General features: G+C 37.8%; 1 protein-coding gene across 3 annotated transcripts in view; it reads left to right on the plus strand.

Moving 5' to 3' along the window:
* NSUN7 (NOP2/Sun RNA methyltransferase family member 7) overlaps nucleotides 1–20,907 on the plus strand; it is a 62,524-nt gene extending 41,617 nt beyond the window's left edge. For 2 of the 3 annotated variants that reach the window (XM_027599401.2, XM_027599402.2), the window contains 3 exons: nucleotides 2,426–2,543; nucleotides 16,223–16,346; nucleotides 17,363–20,907. In XM_027599401.2, the coding sequence (XP_027455202.1) occupies nucleotides 2,426–2,543; nucleotides 16,223–16,346; nucleotides 17,363–17,992 (872 nt within the window). In that variant the 3' untranslated portion in view covers nucleotides 17,993–20,907. Of the gene's footprint in view, nucleotides 1–2,425; nucleotides 2,544–15,085; nucleotides 15,231–16,222; nucleotides 16,347–17,362 lie in introns of those variants that run through there. The other variant, XM_027599403.2, reaches the window with a different exon arrangement.
* The last annotated feature ends 59 nt before the right edge of the window (nucleotides 20,908–20,966 follow it).

Genomic DNA, 20,966 nt, shown 5'->3' on the forward strand with positions numbered 1-20,966 from the left:
GAAGCTCCCCAGGGGCAGCGATTTTTGTCTATGTATCTTGGATGCCTACAATGTCCTTGATATGTGTGAATAAATGAGTGAGTGCAGGTAGTAGTAGTATCTCAATTTACAGAAGAAGAATCTGAGAGTTTAAATAATTTTCCCAGGTTCATACAGCAGTTAAGTAGAGAAATGGAATTCATATCTAAGTCTATTTCTAGAGTCCTTTAAACTAGTCATGTGCTATGGCTCATGGGAGAATGCCTGAAGTATCAAGCTCATGGTAATGTGCAATATTATTTGTTTGTGTTTGTAACTGGCTTGGTCACATTGATTGAGCTTCCAGTTTCCAAACAGATCAATGAAACCAGCAGCTGGTTCTTTGAAAACATTAATAAAATCGATAAACCCCTACTCAGACTTTTCAAAAAGAAAGGAGAAAGGATCAAAATAAATAAAATCACAAAAGAGAGAGGAGAAATAATAACCAACACCACAGAAATACAATTATAAGGGAATATTATGAAAAGACACTATGCCAACAAATGGGACAACCTAGAAGAAATGGATAAATTCCTAGAAACATATAAACTACCAAAACTGAAACAGGAAGAAATAGAAAACCTGAAGAGACCGATAACCAGCAAAGAAATTGAATCAGTAATCAAAAATCTCCCAACAGGGGTGCCTGGGTTTAATTGGTTAAGTATCCGACTCTTGATTTTGACTCAGGTCATGATCTCAGGGTCCTGGGATCGAGCCCTTATCAGGCTCTGTGCTCAGTGGAAAGTCTGCTTAATGATTATCTCCCTCTCCCTCTGCCTCTCCCTACACATAGTCTCTCTCTCTCTCAAATAAATAAAAAAATCTTAAAAAAACAAAACAAAACAAAACTCTCCCAACAAACAAAAGCCCAGGGCCAGATGGCTTCCCAGGGGAATTCTACCAAACATTTAAAGAAGAGTTAATACCCATTCTTCTCTAACTGTTCCAAAAAATAGAAATGGAAGGAAAACTTCCAAACTCATTCTACAAGGCCAATATTGCCTTGATTCCAAAACCAGACAAAGGCTCCACTAAAAAAGAGAATTATAGGCCAATATCCCTGATGAACATGGATGCAAAAATTCTCAACAGAATACTAGCAAACCAAATCCAACAATACATTAGAAGAATTACTCACGATCAAGTGAGATTTATTACTGGGTTGCAAGGGTGGTTCAACATTGGCAAATCAATCAACATGATACACCACATTAATAAAAGAAAGGATAAGAACTATATGATCCCCTCAATAGATGCAGAAAAGGGATCTGCCAACAGGTGTTGGCAAGGATGTGGAGAAAGGGGAGCCCACTTACAGTGTTGGTGGGAATGCAAACTGGTGCAGCATCTGTGAAAAACAGTATGGAGGTTCCAAAAAAAGTTAAAAATAGAACTACCCTATAATCCAGCAAAGGGTACAAAAATACTGATTTGAAGGCATACATGCACCCCGATGTTTATAGCAGCATTATCAACAATAGCCAAACTATGGAAAGAGCCCAAATGTCCATCGACTGATGAATGGATAGAGAAGATGGTGTATATATATATATTCAATAGAATATTACTCAGCCATAAAAAGGAATGAAATCTTGCCATTTGCAATGATGTGGATGAAGCTAGAGAGTATTATCCTAAATGAAGTCAGTTAGGGGCGCCTGGGTGGCTCAGTCGTTAAGCGTCTGCCTTCAGCTCAGGTCATGATCCCAGGATCCTGGGATCGAGCCCTGCATCGGGCTCCCTGCTCCGCGGGAAGCCTGCTTCTCCCTCTCCCACTCCCCCTGCTTGTGTTCCCTCTCTCGCTGTGTGTCTCTCTGTCAAATAAATAAATAAAATCTAAAAATAAAAAATAAAAAAAATGTAGTCAGAGAAAGACAAATACCATATGATTTCACTCATATGTGGAATTTAAGAAAAAAAAAACAAAACAGATGGAACACGGGGGAAAAGAGAGAGAGTCAAACCAGAAAGCAGACTCTTAACTATAGGAAACAAACTGAGGGTTGCTGGAGGGGAGGTAGGTGGGGAAATGGGTTAAATGGGTGATGGGGATTAAGGAGAGTACTTGTTGTTATGAGCACTGGGTATTGTATGTAAGTGATGAATCACCAAATTCTACACCTGAAACTAATATTACACTGTATGTTAACTAACTGGAATTTAAATAAAAACTCGAAAAAAAAAGAATTTTCAATTTCCATACAATCCAATTAGACTTATACATAACTTATTGGCCATAGACTTACATTATTAACACGTGCTTTAAAGGGGAGTCATGCAAGCATTTATGGAAATCATTCCCCTTACATCCCATGTGGTATTAATATCAAATAGATGTTTGGAAACATAAATCTGTTTAGAATTGTTAAAGGGGTTATTATTATTAATTACTGTCTTATAGTTACCAAAGCTCAAGCAGTCGTTTATTGCACATGCTCAGTTTATCCAGAAGAAAACGAAGCTGTTGTTAAGAAAGCACTGGAATTTCAAGACCTTGGGATTAAAGTACAGCCTTACAGGTAAGGAAGGAATCATTTCAAACTCAATTAAATATTTCTGAGAGTGAATGATTGTGATTTTCTAAGTTATGTAAAGACATCCCATGTCCTTTTTGTTATACTTTAACATGACCAAATAACCTAACTTCTTGCAACTATAATGTAGATTCTGTAGAGCCTTTACAAATGGCTTGGCATAAGCATTTTCTTGTACTACTAAAAATTCTTTTGTTGTTGTTAGTAAAGCTAAAGGCATTTTGGCTTTGAGTTGATTGGTTTTTGGTTAAATTGGGTCTAAATTTTATATCCCGAGTTTTATATACATTTATGCCTCAATACAAGAAAAATAAGTATATAAAATAACCTTAGGAAGGAGAGAGAAAATTATTTAATTGGATGTTTATTATCTGAAAACACTTTCTTAGCCCCTTGTAGCCTTTGTCCCTCACAAGCACTGAGGTAAAAATAGCCTAAATAATTCAAGTAGCTTCTGGGTAAAATGCTACAGTAAAATGCTGCAGGGGTAGAGGGCAGAGCAAGAATATTCCATCTGAACTGTGGACATCAAAATAAGGAGTAGATCTAAAAATACATGGCACCAATTAGTCCTTTAAGACTGTACAATAGGTATTTTTAAACATCTCTTCTATTTTTTACTTATTTTTCATCTTCTGAACTTTACCTATAATTCTTATAGAAGGTTCTTAATATGCATATGGTTTGCTCCCTCCTTTTAACTTGATATTTTTTCCTTTGCTGTTCACAAGTGGCTATGTTAATTACACTTGTATTTCCCTTCTTACTTGACTTTACTTCCTTATTTAGTAGCTCCTGTTGGCGGCTAATGGCCAACCTCCTGTTCTGAGAACTCCTCAACACAGCATTAGCTATATCACCATCTAGTGGCAAAGAGAATTATTGTGGGTATATAACAAAATTGATCAATGTGAACGATTTGATTTGTCTGTCAGGGATGTTTTCTAAGATTAGAATATGGCAAAAATGGAGAAACATCTACATTTTAGTTCATTAGATTTTATTTCAGGTAAGCCACCGTGAATGATTAATCCATAATATGGTATAAAAGACACAAGTAATATTAAAAGACATAAAGACAGAATACTGTGGGATTTGGGCTAAAATTGGAGAGTATATATATTCAAGAGGTTTAACTACTTGCTAAGGATGCTGTTGAAAGAACTTATGAATTGCTTAGGGAAGTACAATGCATGGCTTCTAAGAATCATTTCTTAACTCCCAAAGTAGTAGAATTTACATTTGAAAGCAATATTATATGCCATCCAATCTAATCACCTCTCTGTTGTTTAAATTTCCTTCTAATATTCTAAAAGTAGCTCATTTTTGGACTTTAGCCATCATGATACTTATCTTAGGTTTATGCTCTTTCTTCCGTGTTCTCTACTGTAAAAACTTCAAACATTACAGAAATACCAACTTTAAAAATAATGAATTTTCCCAAATTTCATCCCCTTAGATTTAACCATTAACAGTTGGATGTGTAGTCTTTCAGGTTTTCAGGAACCAAAGGTTGTACACATTTTAAGTTGTAACTGGTCTTGTCAAATTACTCACCAAAATTTGCACTCTTATTTTAACCTATTTCCCCACAGCTTCACCAATGCTAGGTTTTATCAGACTTTTAAATCTTTACCAGTCTGAGGGATGAGAAGATGAGATCTAGTTGTAGACTAAATTTCCATTTCTCCATGAATAAGGTTGGGCACTTTTGCAGTTATTTTGCAGTTATTGACTGCAGTTATTCACTTTTGCAGTGTAATGTTGGAGGTTCCAGAGCAGTAGTCTTCAAACATTTTTGTTCAAATACTCCCTACCGTTTAAAAATTATTTATTTATTTATTTAAGAGAGTGTGTGCGAGAGAGCATGAGTCAGGGGCAGAGGCAGAGACAGAGGGAGAGGGAGAAGCAGATTCCCCACTGAGCAGGGAGCCCGATGTGGGACTCGATTCCAGGACTCTGAGACCATGACCTGAGCCAAAGGCAGATGCTTAATGGACTGAGCCACCCAGGCGCCCCATTCCCTACCATTTTTTTTAAATGACTGTCATCTTGTTCTATATTTTAAAGTTGACATCTAATATTTTTCATCATAAGTTTAAATAGTTGCAGATTATTTCTGGAATATTATATTACACGTGATTTAAATATATTTCTGTTAAATCTTTGAATCTGCACATTTATCTATTTAATTTATGGAAAAATGTTGAATTTGTTACCTGTTTTTCAAAACTAGTTCTCATTGTTAAAACCAGATTGACCTTGTCAGGAGAAATCTGACTTTATTCTTTAATTCAAATAAACATGTTAATATGCCCCTGTGATTTACTTCAAATTATAATTCAAAGATACAAATAAGGAAGGAGAGGGAAGGAGAGGGAGGGCAGGAAGGGAGTGACAAAGTTGGGGGGAAAAGGAAGGAAGAAGTTAGTTCACGAACAGAGCTTTGTTAAGAGTTTGGCACCCTCTTAAAGATTTCTTACCTAAACTCTGTTTTGCCATGGGAGAGGAGAGCCACAGTCTTGAGTTGTCCTTTTGTTTAGCATCCTAGAGACTTTAACATCCCAGGACAGTGCACTAAGATGAGGTAGGTGCCTATTTTTGTTGTGGGAGAAAGGTATTGTGAAAGGAGAGGAAGGAGAAGTGGCTGTAACATGGGTTCCCATATATCGACCTCAGTGTATCTTTGTGGGGATTGAATATATTAATACATGAACATCACCTGACACATACATGTTCTATAAATGTTCATTGTTATGGTTATTGCTATTAATTTGTAAGTTGTCTGCTTGTGTTCTTTACCACTTTTTCAATGGCATTATTCATCTTTTTCTTCTTTTTATATGTGATTATATATTAGGGATATTAGCTGTTTTCATATGAATTACAAATATTTTTTAGATTATTTATGTTTTAAATATTTAAAAATTTTTAATTCCAGTATAGTAAACATACAGTGTTATATTAGTTTCAGGTGTACACTAGAGTGATTCAACACTTCTATCCATTACTCAGCGCTCATCATGAGAAGTGTACTCTTAATCTCCTTCACCTATTTCCCCCATCCCCCACCACCTCCCCTCTAGTAACCACCAGTTTGCTCTCTATAGTTAAGAGTCTGTTTCTTGGCTTGTCTCTCTCTCTCTTTCTTTTTCCCTTTGCTTGTTTGTTTTGTTTCTTAAATTCCACATATGAGTAAAATCATATGGTATTTGTCTTTCTCTGACTTACTTCACTTAGCATTATACTCTAGCTCTATCCATGTCGTTGTAAATGGCAAGATTTCATTCTTTTTTTATGGCTGAATTATATTCCTGTGTGTGTGTGTGTGTGTGTGTGTGTGTGCGCGTGCATGCACGCACGTGCGCGCCACAGCTTCTCTATCTATTCCTCAAACAATGGACACTTGGATTGTTTCCATATCTTGGCTATTGTAAATAGTGCTACTATAAAAAGAGGGGTGCATGTATCCCTTAGAATTAGTGTTTTTGTATTCTTTGGGTAAATACCCAGTAGTGCAATTGCTGGATCCTAGGAAAGTTCTATTTTTAACTTTTTGAGGCACCTCCATACTGTTCTTCAGAGTGACTGCACCAGTTTGCCCTTCCAACAGTGCATAAGGATTCCTTTTTCTCTACATTCTCACCAACACTTGCTTGTTTCTTGTGTTGTTGATTTTTAGCCATTTTGACCACTGTGAGATGATATCTCATTGTAGTTTTGATTTGTATCTCCCTGTTGATGAGTGATGGTGAGCATCTTTTCATGTGTCTGTTGGCCATCTGGATGCTTTCTTTGGAGAAATGTCTGTTCATGTCTTCTGCCCATTTTTAAATTGGATTATTTGGATTTGGGGTGTTGAGTTTTATCTTTATATAATCTTGGATACTAACCCTTTACTGAATATGTCATTTGCAGATATCTTCTCCCATTCCTCAGGTTGCCTTTTAGTTTTGTTGATAGTTTCCTTTGCCATGCAGAAGGTTTTTTTTTTTTTTTTTTTTTTTTATGTAGTCCCAATAGTTTATTTTTGCTTTTGTTTCCCTTGATTTAGGGGATCTATCTAGAAAAAACTTGCTACATCTGATGTCAGAGACATTAATGCCTATGCTCTTTTCTAGGATTTTTATGGTTTCAGGCCTCACAGGTCTTTAATCCATTTTGAATTTTATTTTTGTGTATGGTGTAAGAAAGTTTCATTCTTTTGTATGTTGCTGCCCAGTTTTCTCAACAGCATTTGTTGAAGAGACTTTTTCCCATTGGATATTCTTTCCCGCTTTGTCAAAGATAAATTGTCCATATAATTGTGGGTTTACTTCTGGATTTTCTATTCTGTTCTGTTGATCTATGTGTCTATTTTTGTGCCGTACCATACTGTTTTGATCACCACAGCTTTGTACTATAACTTGAAGTCCAGAATTGTGATGCCTCCAGCTTTGTTTTTTTTTTTTTTTTTTTTTTACTTAAAGATTTTATTTATTTATTTGACAGAGAGAGACACAGCGAGAGAGGGAACACAGGCAGGGGGAGTGGGAGAGGGAGAAGCAGGGAGCCCGACGGGGGCTCCATCCCAGGACCCTAGGATCATGACCTGAGCTGAAGGTAGACGCTTAATGGCTGAGTCACCCAGGTGCCCCTGTTTGTTTTTTCAAGATTGCTGTGGCTGTTTGGGGGCTTTTGTGGTTCCTTACAAATTTTAGGATTGTTTGTTCTTGTTCTGTGAAAAATGCTTTTGGAATTTTGATAGGGATTGCATTAAATGTGTGGATTGCTTTGGGTAGTATAGACATTTTAACAATATTTGTTCTCCCAATCCATGAGCACAGTATATCTTTCCATTTCTTTGTGTCATCTTCAATTTCTTTTATCAGTGTTTTGTAGTTTTCAGAGTACAGGTCTTTTACCTCTTTGGTTGGGTTTATTCTTACACATTATTATTTTTGGTGCAGTTGTAAATGGGATCAATTCCTTGATTTCTCTTTTTGCTGCTTCATTATTGGTGTATAGAAATGTAACAGATTTCTGTATATTGATTTTGTATCCTGCGACTTTACTGAATTCCTGTATCAGTTCTAGCAGTTTTTTGGTGGAGTCTTGCAGGTTTCTCTCTATAGTAGTATGTCATCAGTGAATACTGAAATTTTACTTCTTCCTTGCTGATTTGGATGCCTTTTACGTTGTTGTTGTCTGATTGCTGTGACTAGGACTTCCAGTACTATGTTGAATAAAAGTGGTGAGAATGCACATCCTTGTCTCATTTCTAACCTTAGGAGAAAAGAAAGGTTCTCAGTGTTTCCCCACTGGGGATGATATTAGCTGTGGGTTTTTCATATATGGCCTTTATTATGTTGAAGTATGTTCCTTCTAAACCTACTTTGTTGAGGGTTTTTATCATGAACCAATGTTGTATTTGGCAAATGCTTTTTCTTTTCTTTCTTTTTTTTTTAAAGTAGACTCCACACCCAGTGTGGAGCCCAGTGTGAGGCTTGGACTTACAAGCCTGAGATCAAGACCTGAACTGAGATCAAGAGTCATATACTTAAACCAACTGAACCACCCAGGCACCCCTCAAATGGTTTTTCTGCATCTACTGAAATAATCATATGGTTCTTATCCTTTCTCCTATTGATGTGATGTATCACACTGATTGATTTGGGAATATTGAACCACTCTTACAACCCAGGAATAAATCCCACTTGATCATGGTGAATGATTTTTAGAATATATTATTGGATTTGATTTGCTAGTATTTTGTTGAGAATTTTTTCATTTATGCTCCTTAGCAATACTAGCCTCTAGGTCTCTTTTTTTGTGACATCTTTCTATCTGGTTTTGGCATCAGGGTAATGCTGGCCTTATAGAATGAGTTTGGAAGTTTTCCTTCCTCTTGTATTTTTTGAAATAGTTTAAGAAGAATAGGTATTAACTCTTCTTTAAATTTGGTAGAATTCCCGTGGGAAGCTACCTGGTCCTGGACTTTTGTTTGTTGGGAGCTTTTTGATTACTGATTCAGTTTCTTTGCTGGCAATTGGTCAGTTCAATTTTTCTATTTTTTCATGTTTCCGTTTTGGTAGTTTATGTGTTTCTAGGAATTTAACCATTTCTTCCAGGTTGTCCAATTTGTTGGCATATAGTTTTTCATAATATTCTAAGTGTTTGTATTTTGGTGGTGTTAGTTACTATCTCTCCTCTCTCATTTGTGATTTTACTTATCTGGATCCTTTCTCTTTTTTTCTTGGTAAGTCTGGCTAGAGGTTTCCAGGTCCTGGTTTCATTGATCTGTTCTATTGTATTTTTAAGTTATAGAAACTTAAATAAATAAGTGTTATAGAAACATTTATTTCTGCTCTAATCTTTATTATTTCCTTCCTTCTGTTAGTTTTAGGTTTTGTTTGTTATTCTTTTCCTAGCTCCTTTGGGTGTAAGGTTAGGTTGTTTATTTGAGATTTTTCTTGCTCTTGAGATAGGCCTGTATTGCTATTAACATCCCTCTTAGAACTGCTTTTGCTGTGTCCTGAAGGTTTCAAACCATTGTGTTTTCATTTTCATTTCTTTTCATGTACTTTTTAATTTTTTCTTTTATTTCTTAGATGAACCATCCATTGTTTAGTAGCATGTTATTTAACCTCCATGTATTTGTGGTCTTTCCAGAGTTTTTCTTGTGGTTGACTTCTAAGAAGTTTCATAGCATTGTGGTGAGAAAAGATGCATAGTATTATTTCATTCTCTTTGAATTTGTTGAGGCCTGTTTTGTGGCCTAACATGTGATCTCCATTCTGGAGAATGTTCCATGTGCATTTGAAAAGAATGTGTATCCTGTTGTTTTAGAGTGGACTGTTCTGCATATTTCTGTTAATCCACCTGGTCCAGTGTGTCATTCAAAGCCATTGTTTCGTTGTTGACTTTCTGTTTAGATGATCTATCCATTGATGTAAGTGGGTGTTAAAGTCCCTACTATTATTGTGTTATTATGAATTAGTTCCTTTAAGTTTGTTATTAACTGTTTTATATATTTGGGTGCTCCCATGTTGGGTGCATAAACATTTACAATTGTTACCTCTTATTGAATTGTCCCCTTTATTATTAAATAGTGTCCTTTTTTGTTGTTACAGTCTTTGTTTTAAAGTCTATTTTGTCTGATCTAAGTATTGCTCGTCTGGCTTTCTTTTGACACCCATTTGCATGATGAATATTTCTCCATCCCCTCACTCTCAATCTGCAGGTGTGTTTAGATCTGAAATGAGCCTCTTGTAGGCAGCATACAGATGGGTCTTGTTTTTTTTATCCATTCTGTCACCCTGTGTCTTATGATTGGTGCATTTAGTACATTGACATTCAAAGTAATTATTGATAGATATGTATTTATTGCCATTGTATTACTTGTTTTGTGCTTGTGTCTGAAGATTTTCTCTGATCCTTTCTTGTTGTTCTCTCTTTCATGGATTGCTGGTTTTCTTTAGTGATGTATTTGGATTTCTTTCTCTTTATTCTTTGCCTGTTTATTAGTAGTTTTTGATTTGTGGTTACCATTAGGTTTGTATATAACATCTACATGTAGCAGTCTATATTAAGTTAATGGTTATCTAAGTTTGAACTCATTCTTTTCTTTTCCCCATGTTTTAGATATATGTGGTGTCATACTTTATATCCTTCTATTTTGTGAGTTCCTTGACTGATTTTTTACAAAAGTATTCATTTTTTGTTTTTTGGTTTTTTTTTTAAGATTATTTATTTATTTGATATGACAGAGAGAGCGAGCAAGCACAAGCAGGGGGAGTGGCAGGCAGAGGGAGAAGCAGGCAGAAGCAGGCTCCCTGCTGAGCAGAGAGCCCAATGTGGGACTTGATCCCAGGACCCTGGAATCATGACCTGAGCCGAAGGCAGACGCTTAACCAACTGAGCCACCCAGGCGTCCCCAGAAGTATTCATTTTTGCTGCTCTTGTGTTTCCTACCTTCATACTGTCATTTTTGGTCTTTCCTTTCCACTCAAAGAGTCCCCTTTAATATTTCTTGCAGGGCTGGCTTAGTGGTCATGAAGTCCTTTAGTTTTTGTTTGTCCGGGAAATTCATTCTCTCTCCTATTCCAAATGATAGCCTTGCTGGATAGAGTATTCTTGCCTGCAAGTTTTTCCCATTCAGCACTGAGTATATCACGCCACTTCTTTCTGGCTTGGAAAGTTTCTAATGAAAAATCCATCGATAGTCTTATGGGGTTTCCTTTGTATGTAACTGTCTTCTTTTGTCTTGTTGCTTTTAATATTTTTTCTTTATCACTATATTTTGCCATTTTAATTATAATGTCTTGGTGGGGCACCTGGCTGGCTCTGTTGGTAAAGCATGAGACTCTTGATCTCAGGGTTGTGAGCTTGAGCCCTACGTTGGGTGTGGAGCCTACTTAAAATTAAAAAACAATATGTCTTGGTGTGGATCTGCTTTTGTTGATTTTGTTGGGGGGTTCTGTGCCTCCTGGATCTGGGTATCTGTTTCCTTCCCTAGATGAGTGAAGTTTTTAGCTATTACTTCTTCAATTTTCTGCCCCCTTTTCTCTCTCTTCCTCTTCTGGGACTCCTATAATAAGAACGCTATTATGTTTGATGGAGTCGCCGAGTTCCCTAAGTCTATTCTTATGCAAAAAGTTCACTCACCCCCAAAGAAGCTGTAAATGACATGGCACCAACAGGACCATAGCGCGACCACTGCCTCAGAGAGATCTGAGGCCAGTGGCTGACAAATGCCTGGGCCGCACTGGGGGCCCCAACTCTCCTCTCAAGCATGATCATATGCTTTAAACAGTATGTTACTTATATGTTTTACTTAGATCTCTAGCTGTGACCTTGTCCTGTTCTTTCATTTGGAACAAATTCCTGTTTTCTCATTTTGTCTAAGTCTCCGTGTTAGGAAAAGTCAGCTATGTCTCCTGTTCTTGAGGGTAATGGCTTTATGAAGAAGAGGTCCTTTAGTGCCCTGCAGTGTAGTGTCCCCTGTTCCCCAGGGCCTGACACTTCTCAGAGGGTCTCCAGTGTGTGCTGTGTGTGCTCTGCTATTGTGGCCTGGCTACTTTATCCTTCAGGCCCGTCACCTGCAGAGGCTCTCTTTGTCTGTTGTGGGCAGTGTTTGGTCTCTGGCCTGAATGTGGTGCATTTTAACTAGGTTAAAAATTAACTAGGTTAAAAACTAGGTTAAATTTAACTGTAGTCTGCTTGTGAAATGAGACATGTCTCTACTGTCACCAGAACCAAGGCCTCACCAAAACACCCTGGTCAGGAGATAATGGTGTTGGCAGGGATCTGGGCCAGTCTTTTGGGAAAGCACACACTGAGCTTGAGGCAAGGGTGACTAGAAAGGGCAGTTGTTCCAGAGGGTGAGGGGGCAGGGCTTGGTGTAAGCAAGTTATGCGGTGAGTGTTAGCCCTGTGCTTATGCTGAGGGGCAGGGGAGGGAAATGATGCCAGCCAGTTCCTTTGTTCCTGGAGGGTTCTGTCCATTGAATGCTGCCTCTTTGAGACATGCTCCAAGATGAACAAATAACCTCCCCACTCTGTGTTCCAGGCACTCTTCAGATTGCTATTTCCACACTATGTGTCTGCGGGCTGTTTGCCTGCCCTCTCTCCCGAAGCAGTCCCAATGTCCTCCGAGCTCTCCCAGATCCAAGCATGCTGACCTTTAAAACTCCAGGCTTTAAGTCCTGTCGGTTAAAAGAACTCACAAAACTCACCTCTCACTTCCCAAGTCCATTGCTATGGAGGTTCGTCTTTTCTGTGTGTTCTCCTGTGTGCTAGTGTATCTCTCACCCATCTCTGAGACCGTGGCTCCCTCCCCACTGCAGCTCCACAACCTATTTCTCCCCCAAGCTGAGTCTATACACTTCCTAGATTCTTCAGTGTGGCCTCTTCTCTACGTTGGGTTGTGGTTTGTTCTGCCAGTCTTCAGATCAATTTCTGGGGTATTTAGGATGATTTGATAGTTATTAAGTTGTATCTGTGGGACATGGTGAGCCTAGGATCCTCCTACTCTGCTGCCATCTTCCAAGAACTCCTGTAGACCTGGATTTAACGGGTTCTTGTGATTAGGTCGGGCCCACCCTTGTAATATGCATAGCTTGAGGTTAACTAATTTGAGACCTTAATTACATCTGCAAAATTCCTTTTCCCAGGTGCCTCATTTTCCTGGGCTGCACAACAAATTATCCCAAACCTGGTGACTTTAACAAGAGAAATTTATTCTCTCACAGTTTGGGAGACCAAAAGTCCGAATGTCAAGGTGTTGGCAGGCTGGTTGGCTTCCGGAGCCTCTGAGGGAGACTGTTTTATGCCCCCTCCCAGCTTCTGTGTTTGTTAGCAATCTTTGGTGTCCTTGACTTGTAGCTGTGTCACCCTTTGTCTCCATCTTCACATGGCCCTCTTCCCCTTTGTGTCTCTGTATCTGCCCTACTTATAGGGACACCAATATTGAATTTAGGGTCTACTCTACTCCAGTATTATCTCATCTTAACGAATGATATCAACAAAGACCCCATTTCACAAATAAGGTCACATTCTGGGTTTTGGGTGGGCATGAATTTTGGGGGAACATAATTCAACCCCTAACAGTCCACTGTGGCTCCCTAAAATTGAAGTCTGTCTCATGCATGAAATATATCCAACTCACCCCAACATCCTCAGGTCCTCACCCATTCCAGAATCAATTCTAAATCCAAAATCTCATCTAAATATCAACTCTACAGATTCCAAATGTGATCATCTAATGTATGTGTGACTGGGTATTAATTTATTATTTGAAGAAATGGCCTGTAAGCTGGAGTTTAGAAATAACTTTGTTATGTGGGGACAATTTCTATAAGGTAACTTGACCAATCTTAATTAGGATTATTATTACCATTTAAAAAGACAGCATATATAGCTAAGATATATCATATGTATTAAACACTTACTGAATATTTATTATGTACCAGACACTCTTTTAGGTGCTAGGAATATATTAAAAATTAAAATTGACAAAACCCCAACCTTCATATTTACATTCTGGAACTAAATATGTTCCCAATTGGTAAGAAATCATTATTTTCAAAGAGTATTCTTTACCTTATGTGAATAAATTTTTTTTGATGATTTCTATTTGTATAGAGCATATATATGACTAGGCCTCCGAAATTCAATTTGTTGATTATAAGGCTGCCTTTAGAACCTACACAGCTATTATATTTCAGCTTAGTTCAACATAAACATTTATCAAGAACCACCATTGGCACCACTCTGTGGTATGTCATTTGAGGTCATATGGGTCTGCCTGCATCCTAAGCGACCTCTACACCTCTTACTCACCTTATGTCCCAGCCACCTGGAAACACTTGCTGTACCCTGAACACATTTTTTTAATTATTATTATTTTTTCAATTTAATTTAAAAATTAATTTAAAATAAATTTGAATAAATTAAATTAAATTAAAATAACTATCTAAAATTTAAATTTTAGCTAGTTAACATACAGTGCAGTACTGGTTTCTGGAGTACAATTCAGCAATTCATCACTTACATACAACACCCAGTGCCCATCATAGCAAGTGCCCTCCTTTTTTTTTTTTTATCTTTTAATTTTTTTATTGTTATGTTAATCACCATATATTACATAATTTGTTTTGGTGTAGTGTTCCATGATTCATTGTTTGTTCATAACACCCAGTGCTCCATGCAGAACGTGCCCTCTTTAATACCCATCACCAGGCTAACCCATCCCCCCACCCCCCTCCCCTCTAGAACCCTCAGTTTGTTTTTCAGAGTCCATCGTCTCTCATGGTTCGTCTCCCCCTCTGACTTACTCCCCTTCATTCTTCCTCTCCTGCTATCTTCTTCTTTTTCTTTTTTCTTAAAATATGTTGCGTTATTTGTTTCAGAAGTACAGATCTGTGATTCAACAGTCTTACACAATTCACAGTGCTCACCATAGCACATATCTTCCCCAATGTCTAAAACCCAGCCACCCCATCCCTCCCAGCAAGTGCCCTCCTTAATACCCATGGGCTAGATGGGCGCATCTAGCCCATCCACCACCCACTTCCATCAACCCTCGGTTTGTTCTCTATTTTTAAGAGTCTCTTATGGAATGTTTCCCTCTCCTTTTTTTCTTTCCCCCCTTCCCATATGTTCATCTATTTTCTTTCTTAAATTCCACGTGAATGAGATCATATGGTATTTGTCTTTCTGACTTATTTCACTTAGCACAATATTCTCTAGCTCCATCCATGTCCTTGCAAATGGCAAGATTTCCTTCTTTTTGATGGCTGAGTAACATTACATTGGGTACATATACCACATTTTCTTTATCCATTCATCAGTCAATGGGGTTCTCTCCATAGTTTGGCTGTTGTTGATAATGCTGCTATATAAGTACCAGGGTGCATGTATCCCTTTGAATCTGTATTTTTGTATCCTTTGGGTAAATATCTAGTACTGCAATTGCTGGATCGTAGGGTATGAACTTACCTTTTTATGACACACTGTACTTTTGTTCATGTTCTTCTTTCTGCCTAGAAATACTTTATGTTACTGGAAACTTACTCATTCTTCAAGACACAGCACCAATAGTTCTTCTTCTGTGGAGTCTTCAGATCTGCTATCCCATGGCCAGAGTTAATTGTACCTTATTCCTACATGATTTTGTCTCTACTTGGCTCAGCATTCTTACTGGATCTTCTTTATATTATTATAAAGTTTCTCCAACTAAACTGTAAACTGTTCAAAAGAATTAATATTTATGTGCCTTGCACATAGTAGGCAAATAGTGAATGAATAAATATACATTTAAAAATGGTTTCAAATCACTAAATTCTACACCTGAAACTAGTATTACACTGTTAACTAATTGGAATTTAAATAAAAACTTGGAAAAAAATGGTGTTAAATTTCAAAATATACAAAATAATTAACAAGAGTTCCTGACACCTTAATTTATATGGAAAAATGTTTATTCCTTTATTAGATATATTTTAATTGCAAAAGCATGGGCATATAAGAATTATTTACTATTTATGAATGAACCACTTACTACTGAATGAGAAATTAAATAGTAAATATAAAAACCAAAAAGTTATTTTCCACATAATAGTGATTAGAGCTTTTTATGTTTCTGGCACAAAATCTTTGTTGTGCACTTTCTTGAGCACTGTGTAACACATTCACTAATACTCAAAAAGCAGTTGGGAAGAATAATGTAGTTAAAACGATAGGCCATTTTTATACTGTAATTGTGCAAAAAGTAATCAAAAGAAGGAAGTCCTACTTTTTGTATTTTGACAACATGTGAAAGAAGGATTTTTTCTGTTTTATCTTTGTGATTACTATACATATTTACCTGTTTTGATAATGGAAGTCTTTTTGTTAACATATTAGCGACTTGGAAAAGAGTTTTTAATTTGTGGCAAGGTTGATATTCTTGGCATAGTTGCTTAAAGATGCAAACCTTGGGAAGCAAAATAAATTATGAGCTAACATGAAATATTAGAGCTTTTAACTTACAATATTGTTCTACTTTGGCATTTTATTCTTGTTTGGAATTTTTGTTTAAATGATTAGAAAACATAATAGAAGAAAAATTGTTGCAATTTACTGTCTCTCTCGATTGCAGACGAGCCATTCTAACCATTTCCCGTTTGCTCATTTCTATTGCAGGCTTAGTCCTCCTGTCCTTCCACTGTGCTCCTTAAAGGAAATACATCTGTCTACTGATAAATTTTTCAGAATGGAACCATCTGGAATTACCAATGGTTGTTTTCTTTCTGTTCTAACAAGGGAGGTAAGGGGGAAAAATTCCAATCCATGTCATACTTTGGAATTAAGAAAGGACAAACCTCATAAAGAGGAACCTAGGTACTTTGTGAACACTTTGTAATGGTGTGCTTATTTATGAATACCCACCGTTTGCATTGACATGGATGGGACTGGAAGGGATTGTGCTAAGTGAAATAAGTCAAGCAGAGAAAGACAATTATCGTATGGTTTCACTCATATGTGGAACATAAGGAAGAGCACAGAGGACCACAGGGGAAGGGAGGGAAAACTGAATGGGAAGAAATCAGAGAGGGAGACAAACCAGGAGAGACTCTGGACTCTGGAAACAAACTGAGGGTTACAGAAGGGACGGGGGTGGAGGGAGAGGGTAACCGGGTGATGGGTATTAAGGAGGGTACGTGTGGTGATGAGCACTGGGTGTTATATGCAACTAATGAATCGTTGAACACTACATCAAAAACTAATGAGGTACTATATGCTGGCTAACTGAACATAATAAAAAATAAATAGCTAAAAGACAGGAGAAAGAGTTACTACTGTGTGGCACAAAAATCCCTATTTTTTTTTTAAGGGTACTTATTTTTTTTAGTAAGCTCTACACCCAACATAGAGCTCGAACCCACGACCCTGAGATCAAGAGTTGCTCACTCTTCCGACTGAGCCACCCAGGCGCCCCCAAATCCCTATTTTTATCTTCCTATTCCTCCTGGGCGTTCCTCCCTTGCCTGCTCTCCGCCCCCACTTTCCAAGCACTTGGCCAACATCTAGTTCATCATGGCTCACATGGAAGAAATAAGGCCTAGAATGTTTTTTTCTATCAGATTTACAAATGGGGAAGTTTAAGTACAAAAAGACAGTCATTTGCTGAGGTTTATGGGATATACTCAGGACTAAGGCCTAAAAACCATTTCTTTTATAGTAATAAAGATACTCATTTGTTTTTCCTGAAGCTGAGAACATTTGTAATATGCACAGCAATAGTTAACTCCGACACTGAGTAACTGCTTCTTTTAATTGCAGCGGGACCCATCTGAGACAGTGTCTGTGAGAGACGTTCTGGCCCGTGCTGCCGCTAAGGGTCTACTGGATGGAATTGAGTTGGGTAAATCTTCAAAGCGGGAGAAGAAGAAGAAAAAGTCAAAAATATCATTGCCGAAAACTCCCACTAGTGACAACAGCGGCATCCAAACGAAAATCGCTGAGTTCCTGAATCGAGAAACGAATGCAAATGCTAACCGGTCAGAGACACTGACAACAAAAACATCTCTGCCACAGAAAAAAGCCACTTCAGCAGCTTCTTCCTCGCAGGTCAGAAAACCCGGCAAGCCCGCCGCCAATCCCTTAGTGCCTACATTTATGAAGAACACAGCTCACCCCAGACCGTATGAACGGCAGACAAACTTCATAAGACCTCGCCCAGAAGACAGAGTGATCGCACTGAAACCCATAGAGATTGTTTTGCCTCCAGTGATGTTGCCATCTTCAAGTCCCCACGGGATCAAATCTCAGATACCAACTCAACATTTTTACTATCATTGGGTTGGACCCAAGACCGGTTACTTTCCCTCACCATCAATAACCAGAAGAGGGGAAAAGCCTAAAGAGAACTTACCTTCCTTCCCATTCAGACGTCCTCGACCATGGCTTTGACTGTGTTGTGGTTTTTACAGACGTCGAGGGCAGTTGACTTTCTGTCAAAGTCTGATACCTCTCTGAAGGTTAGATAACCCTACACAAGATACTCACCCTTTTGGTCACTTAGTATCTTCTAAATGTGATAGTACCTTCAAGAGAATGAAGACAAGTGAGAAACAATAATGTAGGCGATTCAACACGGCCGGAGTCCTGCACTGCACCAGCTCAGTGCTGACCTGTTCTAGAATGTCCAGCTGTAGACTCAGGATCGGCTGTTAGAACTTGCCTCCCTCCTGCTAACTTCCAGTCAGGCCTCAGGACACTGTTTTAAGAGGAAGCTGCAACAATTCTTCCTGAAGGGAAACACTGTCTGCCTTGTAACAGACTTGAGGTGGTTTATTGGAAAGCGCAGACAGGGAAAAGCTGCAGGCCTCTCACACCGACTTGAGCTTGCTTTTCCGGATCTATTCACTTGTGGTTTGACATTTTCAATCACTATGGAGGTCGATTTTTTTTTTCTTAAAATATCAAAATATTCTTTAAACATGGGATGGCATGAGTTTTTGTAATGTGATTGAGATTGAGTCCAAGTAGAAAGAACAGAAGGTTCTGAAGTTCCAGGTGTGGGTAGTTCAGCTGCACGTTAGTACCAGAGCGGAAACAGTTTCTCATGGGAAAAGCTTCCAGGATCCTGAGCAGATGGAACACAGTCCACTATCCCTGCTTACCAGGCCAAATACAGCTATAAAAAAGTGTACACAGATTGCCATCTAAATAGTACTAACTCTGAGGAAGAGGCAAACCTGCTGAATACAAGTGACACCGATTATTGAAGAAATCCATAAAAATGTCTGATTCTGTTCCAAGATCAGGGGAAATAGTAAAATCTGCAAGTCATTCCGAATGGCACACGGTAATCACACTTTGGGGAATCATTTCTGATGCACAATTAAAATATATTGTAGCACTATGTTAATTATATTAAAAGTCAATTCATCTTGGATGTATTATCAATTGCCTACCAAGAATTGGTATGATTATCATTTCTGGGTCTACTGATTCTTTTTTCATCATGGAAACAGAAATTGTTTGACATTAAATCAAATGAGTTACAACTATGAAACCTATTGTTTAAAAAATGTTCATAGACACAAAGTTTGAATATAAAGTTCTATTTTCAGAATCCAGTTGTGTTGAACAGTGTTATGTAAATTCCTAAATGTTTAATTCAGGTGGCATGATTTCAGTAGAATATTATCCTCTTCAAGATGAATTTTTAGGTGTATTTTAGCTCTAACATTCTAGTCGTTATTTTCTCACTTGAAGTGAGAATAAACAAAATGCTGAATTTCATTTTAGTAGTAATAAATATTTTCGCTGAAAATTTATTTATCAGAATGTGTCAGCGAAGGAAACAGGCCTTTTTATATGTGAACTTCTATTTTAAATCCCCAGAGAATTCTCAATTATGACTCTCAGAAAGTACAGAAATGTTTTAAGTGCCCAACTTAATTTACTGATTTCTCTTTAAATTTATTATGTTAATCACCATACATTACATCATTAGTTTTTGATGTAGTGTTCCATGATTGTTTGTGCATACCACCCAGTGGCTCCATGCAGATCTTAATTTACTGATTTCAAAAATCAAAAACGATAGACCTCTTTGTTTCAAAAATTAGGTCTTTCCTCATACTCCCTATTGTCTGGCTCTGGACGCTCCAGGCCTCCAGAGGGCTAGCTGGTGCGGCTGAATTGAACTTTGTTGGGTAAAGAGCGGTATTTTATCCCTGGAATCGCTAATTCCTCCTGCCCTCTTCCCCTGCCCCAGGCTGAAAAGTATTCCATTGTCCAAAAGTAGCAGGTCTGAGATATTTATTCTCTGTGATGTTATAAAAACTCTCATTGTAGAGGAATAGTTCAGGATATTTTTCTGGTAAGCTTGTGATTCATGTCGTATCACAACCTAAGCCCCTTATTTTCAGTATCTCATAGTACGCATCTTGTCACTATTTTTCTCTTTAGAAACATATGGAGATTCTGAATGATTCATTAAGCCTGTAGTGTTCTTCTTTGACAGTCTTCTAAGGACATGATCAATTATTTAAGTACTTTGTAGAGTAAAAAAGGAAAAAGACTTTGGATAAAAACATGAGAATTCTAGTGGAGAATATTGATTACACTCACATTTTCTGTTCTTGAGCTTCTTAGAGAAAAGTGCTGCAAAAATCTAAAATAATGAATTTACTGGTAGATTCTCCAATAGCAAATTTTATCTGAAATTACTTACCACTAATATAATACCTGAAACCAAAATGAAATTTTGTTCCTTCAGAGTAACTGCCTTTGAATAGAGTTAAGAAGACACTGGAGGGGGGTGGTGATTGAAGATGAACCAAAAAAAAAAAAAGAGTACATACTCTAAATTCCACTTATCTCATATGTCTGACAGTTAAAGTAGCCCTAGCCCAGATCTAACTGCTTTTCTGGTTACCTTTGATTTTGGATTTAGTGACTGTACAGCTTTTTTTTTTTTTTTTAAGATTTTATTTATTTATTTGACAGAGAGAGAGAGAGCGTGCGCACAAGCTGGGGGAGGGGCAGCGGCAGAAAGGGAAGCAGGCCTCCCGCTGAGCAGGGAGCCCGATGCGGGACTTGAGCCCAGGATCTTGGGATCAGGATCTGAGCCGAAGGCAGATGCTTAACCGACTGAGCCACCCAGGCGCCCCTACGCTCTTTGACGTCAAGTTCTTAACAAGAATGAAAGCTAGACTACCTTGATAGGAGGAAGACTGCTTCCAGAAGTCTCTAGTTGGTGACTAAGGCCGCCGGCTGTTGTTCCTGATCAACAAGTAAGGGCAGTGTGATAAATTACTCAGAATTTCAAGTTACTTTCTAGTTCTTACCAGGTGGAAATCTGCAATAACAATCCAAGCAGAATTTTTCATTACCAAAATGATCTTTAATTTAAGAATCGTTTGAAAATAAA

Source organism: Zalophus californianus, chromosome 2 (genome assembly GCF_009762305.2).
Source record: "Zalophus californianus isolate mZalCal1 chromosome 2, mZalCal1.pri.v2, whole genome shotgun sequence".
NCBI lineage: Eukaryota > Metazoa > Chordata > Mammalia > Carnivora > Otariidae > Zalophus > Zalophus californianus.